This window comes from Salmo trutta, chromosome 12 (genome assembly GCF_901001165.1).
Source record: "Salmo trutta chromosome 12, fSalTru1.1, whole genome shotgun sequence".
NCBI classification, from domain to species: Eukaryota; Metazoa; Chordata; class Actinopteri; order Salmoniformes; family Salmonidae; genus Salmo; species Salmo trutta.
In genome coordinates, this window is record NC_042968.1 from 43343794 (window position 1) to 43364161 (window position 20368).

General features: G+C 46.1%; 1 protein-coding gene across 4 annotated transcripts; it reads left to right on the top strand.

Annotated features, from left to right (window-relative positions):
* The first annotated feature begins 4817 nt into the window (after window positions 1-4817).
* On the top strand, window positions 4818-19536 carry LOC115203589 (beta-1,3-galactosyltransferase 2). 4 transcript variants are annotated; one of them, XM_029768383.1, is made up of 4 exons: window positions 4818-5101; window positions 6375-6586; window positions 17744-18784; window positions 18921-19536. In XM_029768383.1, exons 1-4 carry the CDS (start codon window positions 5067-5069, stop codon window positions 18932-18934), a joined length of 1302 nt encoding a protein of 433 aa, XP_029624243.1. In that variant the 5' UTR covers window positions 4818-5066; the 3' UTR covers window positions 18935-19536. The 4 variants fall into 4 exon arrangements, with proteins under 4 accessions (XP_029624243.1, XP_029624242.1, XP_029624241.1 ...); XM_029768382.1 differs by having other exon boundaries at window positions 17744-19536; XM_029768381.1 differs by lacking the exon at window positions 17744-18784 and having other exon boundaries at window positions 4819-5101; window positions 6375-7614; window positions 18908-19536.
* Window positions 19537-20368: the final 832 nt, after the last annotated feature.

A 20368-nucleotide genomic window follows, 5' to 3' on the forward strand; every position in this document is an offset into this window, starting at 1 on the left:
CTATTGTTTACTGGTTAGTTGTGATTCATGGTAATTGTAGTCCATATGTTTGACACTACTATTGTTTACTGGTTAGTTGTGATTCATGGTAATTGTAGTCCATATGTTAGACACTATTATTGTTTACTGGTTAGTTGTGATTCATGGTAATTGTAGTCCATATGTTAGACACTACTATTGTTTACTGGTTAGTTGTGATTCATGGTAATTGTAGTCCATATGTTAGACACTACTATTGTTTACTGGTTAGTTGTGATTCATGGTAATTGTAGCCTGTATGTTTACTGGTTAGTTGTGATTCATGCTAATTGTAGTCTGTATGTTAGACATTACTATTGTTTACCTAGTCTTCACTTATCAGTATACATTAAAATGACACAATTTATAAAGATCAGGGTGTCCCAGTGTTATCTCTTTCTTTTGGCAGAGTTGTATTACAAAATAGGAAAAGCACTGTCACATTTGATTTAGCTTGTTGCAGGTGTGTGGGAATAATTCAATGATGTCTTGAAGGAATATAAAAAGCTGAACACTGCTCTTTCACTTCCTGCATCCCTCTTTCCTCTCTCCTCACCCAGTCAGGAGACCCCCCCTTCCTCTCTCCTCTCCCAGTCAGGAGACCCCTCCCTTCCCCTCTCCTCTACCAGTCAGGAGACCCCTCCCTTCCTCTCTCCTCTACCAGTCAGGAGACCCCTCCCTTCCTCTCTCCTCTCCCAGTCAGGAGACCCCCCCTTCCTCTCTCCTCTACCAGTCAGGAGACCCCTCCCTTCTCTCTCCTCTACCAGTCAGGAGACCCCTCCCTTCCCCTCTCCTCTACCAGTCAGGAGACCCCCCCCTTCCTCTCTCCTCTACCAGTCAGGAGACCCCTCCCTTCCCCTCTCCTCTACCAGTCAGGAGACCCCTCCCTTCCCCTCTCCTCTCCCAGTCAGGAGACCCCCCCTTCCTCTCTCCTCTACCAGTCAGGAGACCCCTCCCTTCCTCTCTCCTCTACCAGTCAGGAGACCCCTCCCTTCCCCTCTCCTCTACCAGTCAGGAGACCCCCCCCTTCCTCTCTCCTCTACCAGTCAGGAGACCCCTCCCTTCCCCTCTCCTCTACCAGTCAGGAGACCCCTCCCTTCCCCTCTCCTCTCCCAGTCAGGAGACCCCCCCTTCCTCTCTCCTCTACCAGTCAGGAGACCCCTCCCTTCCTCTCTCCTCTACCAGTCAGGAGACCCCTCCCTTCCTCTCTCCTCTCCCAGTCATGAGAGGAAATACTGTATCCTACTATGACTATATCAACACAACTCCATGTGTTGCCACTATTATGTGTTGGTCAGTGCCCAACGAAATCCTTGGGACGTCCCTACCCTAAACCCTTACCTTAACCCCTACCCTTACCTTAACCTTAACCTTAACCATAACCCTTACTTAACCTTAACCTTAACCATAACCCTTACCTAACCCTAACCTTAACTCTTACCTTAACTATTTTACATTTCAAATTCAATGAGATAAGGACATCCCAAGGATCCCAGATAGCAAAGACCATCATGTATCCCTGTGTTGTTTTTTTTATACATTTTTGACCCGCCACCCCCAAAAAGGAGTGATACAACCCTCCACCCCCAAAAATGAGTGGTACAACCCGCCACCCCCAAAAAGGAGTGATACAACCCGCCACCCCCAAAAAGGAGTGGTACAACCCGCCACCCCCAAAAATGAGTGGTACAACCCGCCACCCCCAAAAAGGAGTGGTACCATCCGCCACCCCCAAAAAGGAGTGGTACAACCCACCACCCCCAAAAAGGAGTGGTACAAAACTTGAGACCCCCCCATGCACATGTACGTGTGCAGAAAATTACTGCCCAAATGGAGCCTGTCATTACAGCCATAAACAGTGATGCATATTCAAAACTCAAGATAGGCTACGGAAATAAACTGCGTTTTAAACCTGTATTTGGAACTGAAAGTCATTCATGTTAGCAGCCAATATCAACTAGTGATATATCATGCAGTGGCGCAGGACAAAAATTGATTTTGGTCGGGCCTGACGAAATTTGGAGAGGGAGGGAACTCATTCTGATTGGGTGGGCCTGGCTCCCAAGTGGGTGGGCCTATGCCCTCACAGGCACACCCATGGCTGCTCCCCTGATATCATGTCACTTCTCTGGAGTCCAGAGCAGGCAACATCATACTGACTACTTGTAGCAGAGGTTGCAGGATTGTACAGAAAGCATGTTCTGTCTGCCCTCCACCATCACCTTAGAGGGCAGTCTGCCAGCAGAGTGCTCATGTTCTGTCTGCCCTCCACCATCACCTTAGAGGGCAGTCTGCCAGCAGAGTGCTCATGTTCTGTCTGCCCTCCACCATCACCTTAGAGGGCAGCCTGCCAGCAGAGTGCTCATGTTCTGTCTGCCCTCCACCATCACCTTAGAGGGAAGCCTGCAAGCAGAGTGCTCATGTTCTGTCTGCCCTCCACCATCACCTTAGAGGGCAGCCTGCCAGCAGAGTGCTCATGTTCTGTCTGCCCTCCACCATCACCTTAGAGGGAAGCCTGCCAGCAGAGTGCTCATGTTCTGTCTGCCCTCCACCATCACCTTAGAGGGAAGCCTGCCAGCAGAGTGCTCATGTTCTGTCTGCCCTCCACCATCACCTTAGAGGGCAGCCTGCCAGCAGAGTGCTCATGTTCTGTCTGCCCTCCACCATCACCTTAGAGGGCAGCCTGCCAGCAGAGTGCTCATGTTCTGTCTGCCCTCCACCATCACCTTAGAGGGAAGCCTGCCAGCAGAGTGCTCATGTTCTGTCTGCCCTCCACCATCACCTTAGAGGGCAGCCTGCCAGCAGAGTGCTCATGTTCTGTCTGCCCTCCACCATCACCTTAGAGGGCAGCCTGCCAGCAGAGTGCTCATGTTCTGTCTGCCCTCCACCATCACCTTAGAGGGCAGCCTGCCAGCAGAGTGCTCATGTTCTGTCTGCCCTCCACCATCACCTTAGAGGGAAGCCTGCCAGCAGAGTGCTCATGTTCTGTCTGCCCTCCACCATCACCTTAGAGGGCAGCCTGCCAGCAGAGTGCTCATGTTCTGTCTGCCCTCCACCATCACCTTAGAGGGCAGCCTGCCAGCAGAGTGCTCATGTTCTGTCTGCCCTCCACCATCACCTTAGAGGGCAGCCTGCCAGCAGAGTGCTCATGTTCTGTCTGCCCTCCACCATCACCTTAGAGGGCAGCCTGCCAGCAGAGTGCTCATGTTCTGTCTGCCCTCCACCATCACCTTAGAGGGCAGCCTGCCAGCAGAGTGCTCATGTTCTGTCTGCCCTCCACCATCACCTTAGAGGGAAGCCTGCCAGCAGAGTGCTCATGTTCTGTCTGCCCTCCACCATCACCTTAGAGGGAAGCCTGCCAGCAGAGTGCTCATGTTCTGTCTGCCCTCCACCATCACCTTAGAGGGAAGCCTGCCAGCAGAGTGCTCATGTTCTGTCTGCCCTCCACCATCACCTTAGAGGGAAGCCTGCCAGCAGAGTGCTCATGGACTGGAAGGGTAAAGGGGCATCTGCTCTGATCCTGCCTGATTAATAGTATGTTAGTATGTTTCTCTCTCTCTCTACAAAGTAATGGGTAATTTCTCTCATACTTAAAATAGTTACCAGAAAATACAATGTATATATTATAAAGTGCTGCCTATGAGGGTATAGAATACTTTGAATCCTTCTGAAAACAGAACTGCACTTGAGTTGTTCGCTAGCAACTTAGCAACACTTTCCAACATGAGCTCTGCTTATCTTTAGCGCAATGGCTTCACACACACACACACACACACACACACACACACACACACACACACACACACACACACACACACACACACACACACACACACACACACACACACACACACACACACACACACACACACACACACCTTTAAGAGGAAATATGAGACAAGGTCTCCAGTTACAGTGAAACATGAGATGAAGGTGTGGCCTTCCAGCAGGTAGAGACCAGGGCACCATGGTTACCTAGAAGGATTTACATGTCCCCACTACACTACAACCCCATTGTCTATAGAGACGGGCAGCTTGGGTACTAGTGGAATGGAATAAACAAAACTAACCCCCCAAACTACTTCCTGGAAAACATGTTTTTTGTGTCTGATGTCCCACTGGTTAACATGTGAAGCATACACACCTCAGACATTGAATATTCGGAGAAGTGCTGAGAGAATGCATAATCAATCTGAAAAGAGTATGCCAGTATCATCAAAACAGATCTTTATATACAGTACCAGTCAAAAGTTTGGACACACCTACTCATTCAATGGTTTTTCTTTATTTTTGTACTATTTTCTACATTGTAGAATAATAGTGAAGACGTTAAAACTATGAAATAACACATATGGAATCATGTAGTAACCAAAAAAGTGTGAAACAAATCAAAATATATTTTAGATTCTTCAAAGTAGCCACCCTTTGCCTTGATGACAGCTTTGCACACTCTTGGCATTCTCTCAACCAGCTTCATGAGGTAGTCACCTGGAATGCATTTCAATTAACAGGTGTGCCTTGTAAAAAGTACATTTGTGTAATTTCTTTCCTTCTTAATGCGTTTGAGCCAATCAGTTGTGTTGTGACAAGGTAGAGGTGGTATACAGAAGATAGCCCTATTTGGTAAAAGACCAAGGGTGTTGGGTCCCTTGTCCTCTATATAGGGAGTAGGGAGCCTTGTCATCTATAGGGAGTAGGGAGCCATGTCCTCTATAGGGAGTAGGGAGCCTTGTCCTCTATAGGGAGTAGGGAGCCAGTTAAGCCACACCCTAACTAGTGGCACATTCACCTTACCCCAGGTGGGAACGGTTTTCCTTATCATTTAGTCCAGGAGAGTTAACAAACTGGAAATACTGGTGGAGCAGAAGCAACCTTTGGCCACGGCTGCCTTCTACCATTACATGTAGTTGTATGATACAACATGAATTGACTGAGGTTTGGACTACCTAAACCTGCCTACCTGCCTGCATGAGTATGACACAACAAGAGTTGACCGAGGTGGGATTATCTAAACGTGGAAGCCATCCCCAGCTAGATATATATCCAACATGGTGGAAGATGGCACTAAGAAAGGCGGAAGAAGGTAGGTGTATTTATGTTTTGTCCCATCTATTGTTTTACTGTAGTTTGATGTATTCAAACTAAAAGTATTGAAACAGTCATACTGAAGGAATTCTATAGAACGGCATTGTACCCATGGAACACAGGTGTTTTAACAGTAACTTAAGTTCACATGTAGGACGTTGCTTGGTTCTCAATGCTCAGCTCAGGTACAGACAAGGAAGCAAGCTGTTCTGCTTTTATTTTAACCTCAAACTACTTATCATTCCACGAGTTAAAATGCACCGTTGTTGACAATTGAGTCCCATTGAGACCAATATGTCTTTTACAAGGAACCTCTACATATCAGGCAGAAATGAATCACATATTATTTTAGAACAATCGAAGGAGAAGAAGGATATTAGGGTTGTGAACATTAGAATTTACAATACATCCCTGCTCTAGAAATAAATACAAGATAAATGTTACAATGTCAAACTACTATATAGCTACATGGACATTTTCATACCAACATTTATAAACCAGCCTTGACTGCACTATAGCACCCTATTCCCTACATAGTGCACTACTTTTGACCAGAGTCCTATGCGAGGAAGGTATGGTCTCGTTCCATTCCTCTTTCCAAACAAATGTCAAATCAAAGGATTCTGTATTTATTTATTTAACAAGGCAAGCCAGACCATCACATTAATCAAAGTATGTATGAATATGTAGATATGTCACTAATATAATGCATATACTGTATGAATATGTAGATATGTCACAAAATATAATGTATATACAGTATGAATATTTATTTATTTATTTCACCTTTATTTAACCAGGTAGGCAAGTTGAGAACAAGTTCTCATTTACAATATGTAGATATGTCACTAATATAATGTATATACAGTATGAATATGTAGATATGTCACTAATATAATGCATATACTGTATGAATATGTAGATATGTCACTAATATAATGTATATACAGTATGAATATGTAGATATGTCACTAATATAATGCATATACTGTATGAATATGTAGATATGTCACTAATATAATGTATATACAGTATGAATATGTAGATATGTCACTATTATAAGGTACATACGGTACATATAAGTGTATTACCTTCTAATTACTTGTTATTTTTTATTTGACTTGATTATTATTGATCTGGATTATTGCCCTGCTATGTTGAGGCAGCAAGCACACAGACATTTCACAGAACCTTTTATACCTGCTGGAAACTGTACGTGACAAATAAAATGTGATTTCTGTTTCTCTCTCTCTCTCTCTCTCTCCTCCCAGTAAAGAGATGGCGGAAGGCAGGAGATACTGCGGGTGGTCACGTTTCCGTTGCTGTTTCCTCATCCTGCTCCTCATAGCAACGGTCTTCTTCTACTTCGGCGATCGGTCAGTAGAGTGGGTTCCTTCACTAGACATGGCCTCAAAATGGTGGGCAGAATTCCGTGGTGGTTCAGCTAGCAGATCTGGTTCTACCAAGACCAGTAACGAAGTAGTTTCTCTCAACTCCACTGATTTTACCATAGACGCTCATGAAACTGCATCTGCCAATTCAACAGATCATCAGACTTCACTTATCAACTCTACTCAACAGGCCATCAAACTCAACCCAACACATAATGAAACTAGTTCCATCACGTCTGCACTGACCATCATCACTAATCTGATCACAGAGGTCAAGGCAGATCTGGCCACTCCTCCTCCGTATGTGTCCCCAGGACCATACCATGTAGAATACCCATCAGAGTACATCTTCATCCTGGATGAACCAGAGAAATGCCGGGAGCAGAACCCCTTCCTGGTTCTGATGGTGCCAGTGGCGCCATATAACAGGGAGGCTCGTGAGGCCGTCCGCAGTACTTGGGGCAGTGAGAGGCAGGTACTGGGCAAAGAGGTCCGTCTGTTCTTCCTGCTGGGACTGCCCAGTGGAGAGGAGACAGAGCAGCTCCAGGAGAATGTGCTGCAGGAGAGCAAAGAGCACCAGGATCTGCTGCAGAGTGACTTCATAGACAGCTACAAAAACCTGACCATCAAGACCATGGTGATGATGGAGTGGCTGAGCTCTCGCTGCCCCAACGCCTCCTACGCCATGAAGATCGACTCAGACATGTTCCTCAACGTGAACACCTTGGTCAACATGCTGCTTCACGCTCCAAAGCAGAACTACCAGACTGGACTAGTGGCCCAATGGGGCGCGGTTCTAAGAGACCCTAACTCCAAATGGTACCTTCCAAATGAGGTGTTTCCTGAACCAGTATACCCACCTTACGCTCTGGGCCTGGGCTATGTCTTCACCTTAGACCTCCCCAGGAAGCTGGTGGAGGCGTCCAGGCATGTTAAAGCCGTCTACATAGAGGATGTGTATCTGGGACTGTGTATGAGACACCTGGGCATCCGGCCTACTGACCCCCCCAATGGAAACCTTTTCCAGGTTTTCCCTGTGGCTTATGACCGCTGCACCTACTCACAGCTGATAGCCACCACCACATACAGTATCACTCACCAGGTCAACGCATGGAAAGACCTACACAAACCTGGTCCTACCTGCTGATCTCATACAGTTTCACTCACCAGGTCAACGCATGGACAGACCTACACAAACCTGGTCCTCCCTGCTGATCCCATACACTAACAAACTGACTGATGTACCAATCACTTCCTCGTTGTTTGTTCATACGCTAACTAACTAACAAACAGAAAACAAAGAAGGTGATGCCTCTAAGGGATGGGGAAAGGATATACAGTACATTTCTGGATAGATCTGAAAATAGCTGTGCAGCAACGCTCCCCATCCAACCTGACAGAGCTTGAGAGGCTCTGCAGAGAAGAATAAGAGAAACTCCCCAAATACAGGTGTGCCAAGCTTGTAGCATCATATCCAAGAAGACTCAATGCTGTAATCACTGCCAAAGGTGTTTCAACAAAGTACAGCGTTAAGGGTCTGAATACTTTCCAAAGGCACTGTATACCTTGGTGAAGAACATTAACACCCTGAAGGACCAGTTTCTCCACGTTATGTCCTCTGGGAGAATGTTATTTATCTCTTAACCAAGGCAGACACCTTGATACACCGGTTTTTGATTCAAAAGCCTTTTTTTAACAAAGACTGAGAGCAGCAGTTATCTGCCTAATATGGACATGGTGATGGACTGGACAGGACTAAGAAATGGATGCAATGCGTTGGATCTGTCTGTGGTGAATGTGTGTACTACACTGAAGCAGCAGATACCCAGAACAAGTAAAACGGGTTTATCGTAATAGAGACTAGTTGGCTGTGTTTAGACAGGCAGCCCAATTCTGATCTTTTTTCCACTAATTGTTAATTTGAACAACCATATCTTTTTCAGAGCTGATCTGATGGTCAAAAGTCTAAACACAGTCGTTGCATTGCACTTAATAATCAGCTTTGCCCTTTCCCAGAGTGCATCTGTAACCTGTTACAATTTGCTATCTTAATGTGATCCTGCTTCTAACAGCAGGAAAATAATCCTGCAGCAACAGGACCTGTATTATGTGTATTATAGTTAACACAATTTGATGTAGGGGTTGATACATTTTTCGTGAGGGCATATCAAGTTCGAAATTACAATCTTTAGAAGCCTTTTTAAAAGGAAAATTCTCTGTGACAGAGTGATTAAATAGATAGCAGATCTGTATCAGTTAGTGACGGAAATAAGTTAAGGGGAACTGTGAAGGCTTTGGCTGTAAAGTCAGTAGAATAGTAGACCAGACACTATCCCCAAAGTCACAAGTCAAATGTCCCAAAATGAAGTAGCTTTGTATGAGTTGTAGCGTTTATTATGTGGTTAAGTCGAGCCATCAGGAAGAGATGCTACCTTGCATTCATTTTGCACAACGCAGGGCAGAGGGAATGTGGTTTGCCTGAGAGTTTGTGCCAACTGCATTGAAGACAGCTAAGACGGCACACTAAGGCGTACCTATCACTTCCTCCTTCGTTCTTGCCAGAGATGTAATCTGGTGAATATGTAATTGTCACAACTTCCTCCGAAGTCGGTCCCTCTCCTTGTTCGGGCGACGTTCGGCGTCACCGGTCTTCTAGCCATCGTCGATCCACCTTTCATTTTCCATTTGTTTTGTCTTGTCTTCCCACACACCTGGTTTCAATCTCATCAATTACATGTTGTGTATTTAACTCTCTGTTCCCCCCATGTCCTTGTCCGGTATTGTTTATTGTAAATGCTTGTGCATGTTATGTCTGGTGTGTGTCGGGTTATGTACCCATTTATTGATTGTTCTGTTTTCCGGTGGTTTTTATTATTAAACTGTAGCGTTGGAAACACCGTTTTTGCTCTCCTGCGTCTGACTTCTCTGCCGCCAGTACGCACCCCTTACAGTAATGCATTTCCACTTTGATTAAAATGTTTTAATACTGATTATGAGGATGTTACTGAACTTGGATTAGAAGAGAGTTAAAACACACAAACCAATATTTATCTGCCCAAAGGCCTGTTGCACAGATGATGTTTAGGCTACAGTGTAATTAGACCAGGGCTGATGTTAGGCTACGGTGTGTCTAGACCAGGGCTGATGTTTAGGCTACAGTGTGATTAGACTGGGGTTGATGTTGAGGTTACAGTGTGTTTAGACCAGAGCTGATGTTTAGGCTATAGTGGGGTTAGACTGGGGCTGATGTTTAGGTTACAGTGTGTTTAGACCAGAGCTGATGTTTAGGCTATAGTGGGGTTAGACTGGGGCTGATGTTTAGGTTACAGTGTGTTTAGACCAGAGCTGATGTTTAGGCTATAGTGGGGTTAGACTGGGGCTGATGTTTAGGCTACAGTGTGTTTAGACCAGGGCTGATGTTTAGGCTATAGTGGGGTTAGACTGGGGCTGATGTTTAGGCTACAGTGTGTTTAGACTAGGGCTGATGTTAGGCTACAGTGTGTTTAGACCAGAGCTGATGTTTAGGCTATAGTGGGGTTAGACTGGGGCTGATGTTTAGGCTACAGTGTGTTTAGACCAGGGCTGATGTTTAGGCTATAGTGGGGTTAGACTGGGGCTGATGTTTAGGTTACAGTGTGTTTAGACCAGGGCTGATGTTTAGGCTACAGCGTGATTAGAGCAGGGCTGGAATAAAACCCTGCACAACCAGTAGCTATCCTGGAGGATGGCAGCCACCCTTGATATAACATTGTAGGAAAAGGGAAAGGGGGATATCAAAAAGGTATTGTACTGAAACATCGACCACAACACATGAGCTCAGGTACAATCTTGTGTTCAGGAGTTACTTATATTTTTCTACTGTATTTATTCTATTGAATAATGTAATTTTAAGGCTATACTGTCTGTATATAAAGATTAGTTTTACAACTTGAGTAGTTATCATTATTGTTACAACAATCTATCCATGCTCATAGTTATGTATGGTCAGTAGAAGGTTTACAAGATTATATGGTTTATGTTTATAAAGACCTAAACAGGTGTTCTACTCTGCTAGCCAGCACCTCCCCTAACCAGGTGTTCTACTCTGCTAGCCAGCACCTCCCCTAACCAGGTGTTCTACTCTGCTAGCCAGCACCTCCCCTAACCAGGTGTTCTACTCTGCTAGCCAGCACCTCCCCTAAACAGGTGTGTGTTTCGCCTCCAGATACAGTGGTTAACAGAATCATTGGAGGGCTCACAGTATATAGTTTACCTCGATAGGATTTAAGATGGACAACACTGGGAGAGCAAGTTACAACAGGACAGCAGATTGAACCACTCAAGTTTACAGAAGTAACCATTCCCTATGACTTATCCATAACGCATTCATCACACTATAAACATTTCATAAACATATAACTGGTGGCAACCGCATAAAGGTCAATTAAATATATTTATAGCTTATCTATAGCGTAATCATGTCATTCTTTGCAATAGCTTTAGATATGTTAATAAATGCAGTATTACAATGACAGCCTAGTGTGAACATCATGTCAAGTTCTACTTACAGAGACACCTAGTGGAGACATAACAGCATGACTAAGGAGTTAATTCACTTACACACAGACACAGCTTGACTTGGGGGCGCTGTAACGGCACATTTTGGGGGAATTTGGGTACTGGCTCCTCCTCTATAAAACATAGACAGTACAGTATGAAGACAGGCAGAAACTGCTTCTCCAATAGAAATCCTCAATCCCGCTTGTCATGGAGACTTTGGCTAGTTAAGCTCATGCATAGAAAACGTCTTCGGGTCAAATGGTCGTGTCACGCCGAACTGCGATTGTGCAGGCTGTCAAACCAGAGGTACTCCTTCCATATAAAGTTGTTTTGAAAGAAAACGTGTCAGTTTGTCACTTTCACAAGGTTGGAGTAATAACATGTTCAACTACTGAAGACACCTGTTAATTGAAATACAATCCAGGTCACTACCTCATGAAGCTGGTTGAGAGAATGCTAAGCGTTTGTAAAGATGTCATCAAGGCAAAGGGTGGCTACTTTGAAGAGTCTCATATTTTGATTTGTTTAACACTTTTTTGGTTACTACATGATTCCATATGTGTTCTTTCATAGTTTTGATGTCTTCACTATTATTCTACAATGTTGAAAATAATACAAATAAAAACCCTAGAATGAGTAGGTGTTCTAAACCTTTTGACTGGTACAGTATCTAAACATACACTTAACAAATAAGTTCAACAACTTCAAAGATTATTTAGAGTTACATAAGGAAATCAGTCAATTGAAATAAATTAATCAAATGTTACTGGTCACATGGTTAGCAGATGTTATTGGTCACATGGTTAGCAGATGTTATTGGTCACATGGTTAGCAGATGTTATTGGTCACATGGTTAGCAGATGTTATTGGTCACATACACATGGTTAGCAGATGTTATTGGTCACATACACATGGTTAGCAGATGTTATTGGTCACATACACATGGTTAGCAGATGTTATTGCATGTGTAGCGAAATGCTTGTGCTTCAGTTCCGACAGTGCAGTAATATCTAACAATTCCATAACAAACTACCTAATACACACATATCTAAGTAAAGAATGGAATAAGAATATATACATATAAATATGGATGTGCGATGACCGAGCAGCATAGGCAAGAAATCAGTCAATTGAAATAAATGCATTCGGCCCTAATCTATGGCCTTCACATATCTGAGAATAAAGGTTTACATCTGCTGGTCATAGATACCTTAAAAAAAAGTGGGGCATGGATCAGAAAACCAGTCAATATCTGGTGTGACCACCATTTCTTCTTTGCATAAAGTTGATCAGGATGTTGATTGTGGCCTGTGGAATGTTGTCCTACTCCTCTTTAATGGCTGTGTGAAGTTGCTGGATATTGGTGGGAACCGGACCACGATGTCGTACACATAGATCCAGCAGGAAGGTGTCCATACTAATGCTTCTCATTCATCTAATCACTCAGCGTCATGAGCCACACGCTCATCAACCCAAGCCATGAGCCACACGCCCATCAACCCAAGCCATGAGCCACGCGCTCATCAACCCAAGCCATAGCTCATCAACCCAAGCCATGAGCCACACGCTCATCAACCCAAGCCATGAGCCACACGCCCATCAACCCAAGCCATGAACCACACGCCCATCAACCCAAGCCATGAGCCACGCGCTCATCAACCCAAGCCATGAGCTCATCAACCCAAGCCATGAGCCCATCAACCCAAGCCATGAGCCCATCAACCCAAGCCATGAGCCCATCAACCCAAGCCATGAGCCCATCAACCCAAGCCATGAGCCCATGCACTCGCCAAAACAAGCCTATCCACCCAAGCCTATCCACCCAAGCCTATCCACCCAAGCCTATCCACCCAAGCCTATCCACCCAAGCCTATCCACCCAAGCCTATGGACTACATGACTTCCTGTGGGCGGCTGCCTGAAACACAAACGCACAGGGGTTTAAATATAACAAAGTTTGACTCGCATGATCCAACAATTATCCAATAGAAAGGCTTGATTTTTTAAACATGCAAATTGGTCACACCTGTGACACGTACATCCCTCATTATAAAGGACCTAACACAGGTGTGTCCACTCAGAAACAACTGAACATGAGTTGGGCTCACACCATAGAGACAGTTAGAGGATGCAACCTCGCATCTGTCCCATTATGGAGTCTATGAGAGCATGGGCAGCGCCATTGAAGCCATCTCCATACTGAAGTAGTCAATTATCCTCTTCTGTTACTTCTATGAGTTGGTTAACAAACTGAAAGGGTGCATACTGTCCCCTGGAGGGTGTTGTTTGAACAGGTATAAAGCCAAGCTTGGTGATTTACTGCCAGCTGCAGTTATGGAATATTTGCTGATCCCTCCTGCTGACGTGGATGGAATTATATGATTCTTCCTTAACCCATAGGAAATTCCACCTAGTTGACAACTTCAAAATGGTGAAAGTCCTCAATGGCGCTGCCCATGCTAAAATTGACGTTTTGGGTAACTAGAGTGCTCTATCTATCTCTATGGTTCACACACACACATAAAGGGGCAGGTTAACAGCATGAAATTGACACATCGTATACAAATCATATTAACCCCCCCAATATACACATGTATTTATTGTATGACAAAACAAGAGTTGACCAAGGTGGGATTACCTAAACTTGGAAGCCATCCCCGGCTAGATAGAGCTCCAACATGGTGGAAGATGGCACTAAGAAAGGAGGAAGAAGGTAGATGTATTTTCATGTTTCATCCCATCTGTTTTTTCTATAGTTTGATGTATTTAAATTCAAAGTAATACAATTGTGGAGTTCTGAGTGAGGTGTTCAATCTATGTGATGACTAGCCTTGTAAAGAGGAACCTCTGGTAGAACTAAAGCTTGTCTGAAGTGGTGCACCAGCTGTTGTCCAGTGCCTGAGGTGGTGCACCAGCTGTTGTCCAGTGCCTGAGGTGGTGCACCAGCTGTTGTCCAGTGCCTGAGGTGGTGCACCAGCTGTTGTCCAGTGCCTGAGGTGGTGCACCAGCTGTTGTCCAGTGCCTGAGGTGGTGCACCAGCTGTTGTCCAGTGCCTGAAGTGGTGCACCAGCTGTTGTCCAGTGCCTGAGGTGGTGCACCAGCTGTTGTCCAGTGCCTGAGGTGGTGCACCAGCTGTTGTCCAGTGCCTGAGGTGGTGCACCAGCTGTTGTCCAGTGCCTGAGGTGGTGCACCAGCTGTTGTCCAGTGCCTGAGGTGGTGCACCAGCTGTTGTCCAGTGGCTGAGGTGGTGCACAGCTGTTGTCCAGTGCCTGAGGTGGTGCACCAGCTGTTGTCCAGTGCCTGAGGTGGTGCACCAGCTGTTGTCCAGTGCCTGAGGTGGTGCACCAGCTGTTGTCCAGTGCCTGAGGTGGTGCACCAGCTGTTGTCCAGTGCCTGAGGTGGTGCACCAGCTGTTGTCCAGTGCCTGAGGTGGTGCACCAGCTGTTGTCCAGTGCCTGAGGTGGTGCACCAGCTGTTGTCCAGTGCCTGAGGTGGTGCACCAGCTGTTGTCCAGTGCCTGAAGTGGTGCACCAGCTGTTGTCCAGTGCCTGAGGTGGTGCACCAGCTGTTGTCCAGTGCCTGAGGTGGTGCACCAGCTGTTGTCCAGTGCCTGAGGTGGTGCACCAGCTGTTGTCCAGTGCCTGAGGTGGTGCACCAGCTGTTGTCCAGTGCCTGAGGTGGTGCACCAGCTGTTGTCCAGTGCCTGAGGTGGTGCACCAGCTGTTGTCCAGTGCCTGAGGTGGTGCACCAGCTGTTGTCCAGTGCCTGAGGTGGTGCACCAGCTGTTGTCCAGTGCCTGAGGTGGTGCACCAGCTGTTGTCCAGTGCCTGAGGTGGTGCACCAGCTGTTGTCCAGTGCCTGAAGTGGTGCACCAGCTGTTGTCCAGTGCCTGAGGTGTGCACCAGCTGTTGTCCAGTGCCTGAGGTGTGCACCAGCTGTTGTCCAGTGCCTGAGGTGGTGCACCAGCTGTTGTCCAGTGCCTGAGGTGGTGCACCAGCTGTTGTCCAGTGCCTGAGGTGGTGCACCAGCTGTTGTCCAGTGCCTGAGGTGGTGCACCAGCTGTTGTCCAGTGCCTGAGGTGGTGCACCAGCTGTTGTCCAGTGCCTGAGGTGGTGCACCAGCTGTTGTCCAGTGCCTGAGGTGGTGCACCAGCTGTTGTCCAGTGCCTGAGGTGGTGCACCAGCTGTTGTCCAGTGCCTGAGGTGGTGCACCAGCTGTTGTCCAGTGCCTGAGGTGGTGCACCAGCTGTTGTCCAGTGCCTGAGGTGGTGCACCAGCTGTTGTCCAGTGCCTGAGGTGGTGCACCAGCTGTTGTCCAGTGCCTGAGGTGGTGCACCAGCTGTTGTCCAGTGCCTGAGGTGGTGCACCAGCTGTTGTCCAGTGCCTGAGGTGGTGCAGTGCCTGAGGTGGATGCTGCACCAGCTGTTGTCCAGGCCTGAGGTGGTGCACCAGCTGTTGTCCAGTGCCTGAGGTGTGCACCAGCTGTTGTCAGTGCCTGAGGGTGGTGCACCAGCTGTTGTCCAGTGCCTGAGGTGGTGCACCAGCTGTTGTCCGTGCCTGAGGTGGTGCCACAGCTGTTGTCCAGTGCCTGAGGTGGTGCACCAGCTGTTGTCCAGCCTGAGGATGGTGCACCAGCTGTTGTCCAGTGCCTGAGGTGGTGGCACCAGCTGTTGTCCAGTGCCTGAGGTGGTGCACCAGCTGTTGTCCAGTGCCTGAGGTGGTGCACCAGCTGTTGTCCAGTGCCTGAGGTGGTGCACCAGCTGTTGTCCAGTGCCTGAGGTGGTGCACCAGCTGTTGTCCAGTGCCTGAGGTGTGTGCACCAGCTGTTGTCCAGTGCCTGAGGTGGTGCACCAGCTGTTGTCCAGTGCCTGAAGTGGTGCACCAGCTGTTGTCCAGTGCCTGAGGTGGTGCACCAGCTGTTGTCCCTCCGTAATCAGGATTTTCTTCACTAACCTTTACTTGGTGATACAGTACTTTGTTCTCCATTTGGAAGTTACCGGTGTCTTCTTAACTCCCATGGCTAGTTTAAATTTAGAAAATGTGCTGTTATTAAAATAAATGTTTCCACCATAAAGTAATCCAACAATGTATACTCCGCCATCTTTAGAATATGTGGACAACTATAAAGACCTAGGTGTCTGGTTAGACTGTAAACTCTCCTTCCAGACTCACATCAAACATCTCCATTCCAAAATTAAATCTAGAATCGGCTTCCTATTTCACAACAAAGCATCCTTCACTCATACTGCCAAACATACCCTCGTAAAACTGACTAACCTACCAATCCTCGACTTCGGCGATGTCATTTACAAAATAGCCTCCAACACTCTACTCAGCAAATTGGATGCAGTCTATCACAGTGCCATCCGTTTTGTCACTAAAGCCCCATATACTACCCACCACTGTGACCTGTATGCTCTTGTTGGCTGGCCCTCGCTTCATATTTGTCACCAAACCCACTGGCTCCAGGTCATCTACAAGTCTTTGCTAGGTAAAGCCCCGCCTTATCTCAGCTCACTGGTCACCATAGCAGCACCCAACCGTAGCACGTGCTCCAGCAGGTATATTTCACCTGTCACCACCAAAGCCAATTCCTCAATTGGCCGCCTTTCCTTCCAGTTCTCTGCTGCCAATGACTGGAACGACTTGCAAAAATCACTGAAGCTGGAGACTCATATCACCCTTACTAACGTTAAGCATCAGCTGTCAGAGCAGCTCACAGATCATTGCACCTGTACATAGCCCATCTGTAAATAGCCCATCCAACTACCTCATCCCCATATTGTTATTTTTTGCTCTTTTGCACCCCAGTATCTCTCCTTGCACATTCATCTTCTGCACATCTATCACTCCAGTGTTTAATTCCTAAATTGTAATTACTTCGCCACTACGGCCTATTTATTGCCTTACCTCCCTAATCTTACCTCATTTGCACAAACTGTATATAGATTTTTTTCTATTGTGTTATTGACTGTATATTTGTTTATTCCATGTGTAACTCTGTGTTGTTGTTTGTGTTGCACTGCTTTGCTTTATCTTGGCCAGGTCGCAGTTGTAAATGAGAACTTGTTCTCAACTGGCCTACCTGGTTAAATAAAGGTGAAATAAATTTAAAAAATCTTAGAGTATCTGTGTCTTATCTCGTTGATCGAGACTGGTGGGTGTCCACCCCAAAGGGCTGCACCTCATTTGATTGACTCAGAAATCAAGCATCGCTTTGAATGCCACTCTTCTGTCTCGATCAATGAGAGAAGACAAATCTATGTGATAACATGCAATTCAGAAGTCTGTTCTGCTTTTTTGTTTTAACATCAAACTAATTATCATTCCAGGAGTTAAAATTGCACCATTGTTGAGTCTATGGCTAGAAATCAAATCAGAACGTTCCAAGCTATTAGAAAGCTCTGTGTTAATATATATCATTTTTGAAGACTGCAATGCCACAGAAACATGATGATGATGATGAGACTCCAATTTTTCATACAACTCAAGGATGCACAAGGACGACTTAACCATTTCTGTCTCTCTCCTCCCAGTCAGGAGATGGCGGAAGGTGGGAGATGCTGCTGGTCTGGTTTTCGTTGCCGTTTCCTCATCCTGCTCGTCACAGTGGCGGCCATCTTGTTCTTCACCAACCACCAGTCAGCAGAGTGTGTCCCAAGATGGTGGGCAGAATACCATGGTCGTTCAGTCAACACCAGTAGCGAAGTAGTTTCTCTCAACTCCACTGATTTTACCATAGACGCTCATGAAACTGCATCTGCCAATTCAACAGATCATCAGACTTCACTTATCAACTCTACTCAACAGGCCATCAAACTCAACCCAACACATAATGAAACTAGTTCCATCACGTCTGCACTGACCATCATCACAAATCTGATCACAGAGGTCAAGGCAGATCTGGCCACTCCTCCTCCGTATGTGTCCCCAGGACCATACCATGTAGAATACCCATCAGAGTACATCTTCATCCTGGATGAACCAGAGAAATGCCGGGAGCAGAACCCCTTCCTGGTTCTGATGGTGCCAGTGGCGCCCTATAACAGGGAGGCTCGTGAGGCCGTCCGCAGTACTTGGGGCAGTGAGAGGCAAGTACTGGGCAAAGAGGTCCGTCTGTTCTTCCTGCTGGGACTGCCCAGTGGAGAGGAGACAGAGCAGCTCCAGGAGAATGTGCTGCAGGAGAGCAAAGAGCACCAGGATCTGCTGCAGAGTGACTTCATAGACAGCTACAAAAACCTGACCATCAAGACCATGGTGATGATGGAGTGGCTGAGCTCTCGCTGCCCCAACGCCTCCTACGCCATGAAGATCGACTCAGACATGTTCCTCAACGTGAACACCTTGGTCAACATGCTGCTTCACGCTCCAAAGCAGAACTACATAACTGGACTAGTGGCCCGACGGGGCGCCGTTCTAAGAGACCCTAACTCCAAATGGTACTTTCCAAATGAGGTGTTTCCTGAACCGGTATATCCACCTTATGCTCTGGGCCTGGGCTATGTCTTCACCTTAGACCTCCCCAGGAAGCTGGTGGAGGCGTCCAGGCATGTTAAAGCCGTCTACATAGAGGATGTGTATCTGGGACTGTGCATGAGACACCTGGGCATCCGGCCTACTAACCCCCCCAATGGAAACCTCTTCCAGGTTTCCCCTGTGGCTTATGACCGCTGCACCTACTCACAGCTGATAGCCACCACCACATACAGTATCACTCACCAGGTCAATGCATGGAAAGACCTACACAAACCTGGTCCTACCTGCTGATCCCATACAGTATCACTCACCAGGTCAAAGCATGGACAGACCTACACAAACCTGGTCCTACCTGCTGATCACATACAATATCACTCACCAGGTCAACGCATGGACAGACCTACACAAACCTGGTCCTACCTGCTGATCCCATACAGTATCACTCACCAGGTCAACGCATGGAAAGACCTACACAAACCTTGTCCTACCTGCTGATCCCATACAGTATCACTCACCAGGTCAACGCATGGAAAGACCTACACAAACCTGGTCCTACCTGCTGATCCCATACAGTATCACTCACCAGGTCAACGCATGGAAAGACCTACACAAACCTGGTCCTACCTGCTGATCTCATACAGTATCACTCACCAGGTCAACGCATGGACAGACCTACACAAACCTGGTCCTACCTGCTGATCTCATACACTAACAAACTGACTGATGTACCAATCACTTCCTTGTTTTTTTGTTCTTGCCAACGATGTAAATCTGGTGAATTTGTAATGCATTTCCACTTTGATTAAAACGTTTAATGATCATGATGATGTTACTGAATTTGGATTAGACACACTTCCAGTCTTATATCCTTTGTGGTGCTGGGAGTTACTGCCCCTCCAAAAAAATCTACATTGAAGAACAAGTTATTGTACTGAAACGTGACCACAAGAAATGTGCAGAGGTACAATTGTGTGTGCGAGTGTTATTTTTCTACTTTATTTGAATAAAATGTTTTATTTCACTGCTTAACTATACGTAATGAGTAATTTACTACTTGAGTAGTTCTCATTATTGTTACAACAATCTATCCATGCTCATATGTATGGTCAGTAGAAGGTTTACAAGATTATATGGTTTATGTTTATAAGGCATATGAATTAGTTTATTGAGAAGCTAGCCAGGGGACCAGCGCTGGTTTAGTTCTGGGTTTAGAGATTATTTAAATGATAATGCCCAAGGATATATTGGCACAGGTATTGTTAGGCCCGAGACAAAGTCAAGGGTGGGCAAATATGCCAACACCGGCTTTGAGGACATTATCACTTTTATACAATGGATTACCAACATATTCAAATAATGATGATTGATATATTTTCATTAAAAACATTATTCTGATGAATTTATTTCCACAAGATATAGTCCCGACACAGATCTAGGGTTGCTACCCAAGCCGGCTGGTCGTTTGTTCTATCGGTTCGGTTGCCAGAGACGCGACTCAGTTGTTCAGTCTTCTTGTTCTGTATCTATGGACGCACCCCAGTCATTTGTTCTAAAGTTCCATTGCCATACTGGCTGGCAACATTCTTATCCCTTGCTTGCTAGCTAGCCAACTATGGCTAACTTAGTCACGTCAAACAGTGCAGCCAGAATAACAGTAGCTGCATTTGCATATGTTTAAGCTGTTTTCTAGTGACAGTTATTTTGATACATCCATAACAATGAGCTAATAAGCGCAATTTCGCCTCACATAGAAAATGTGCTCACTCGTCAGGACACTGTTGTTCAGAGGAGCTAGCCAACAACACAATCACTTCAAACTGAAGCTGGAAATACTGCAAACTAGCTGCACTTTGTTTCGTTT

Bases quoted from the DNA above. Each gene is read 5' to 3' on its own strand.
- LOC115203589 (XM_029768382.1), top strand. From the start codon at position 5,067: ATGGTGGAAGATGGCACTAAGAAAGGCGGAAGAAG. The intron at 5,102-6,374 runs GTAGGTGTATTT...CTCTCCTCCCAG, and splicing joins ACTAAGAAAGGCGGAAGAAG to TAAAGAGATGGCGGAAGGCA. The intron at 6,587-17,743 runs TTTCTCTCAACT...GTAGCGAAGTAG, and splicing joins CAAGACCAGTAACGAAGTAG to TTTCTCTCAACTCCACTGAT.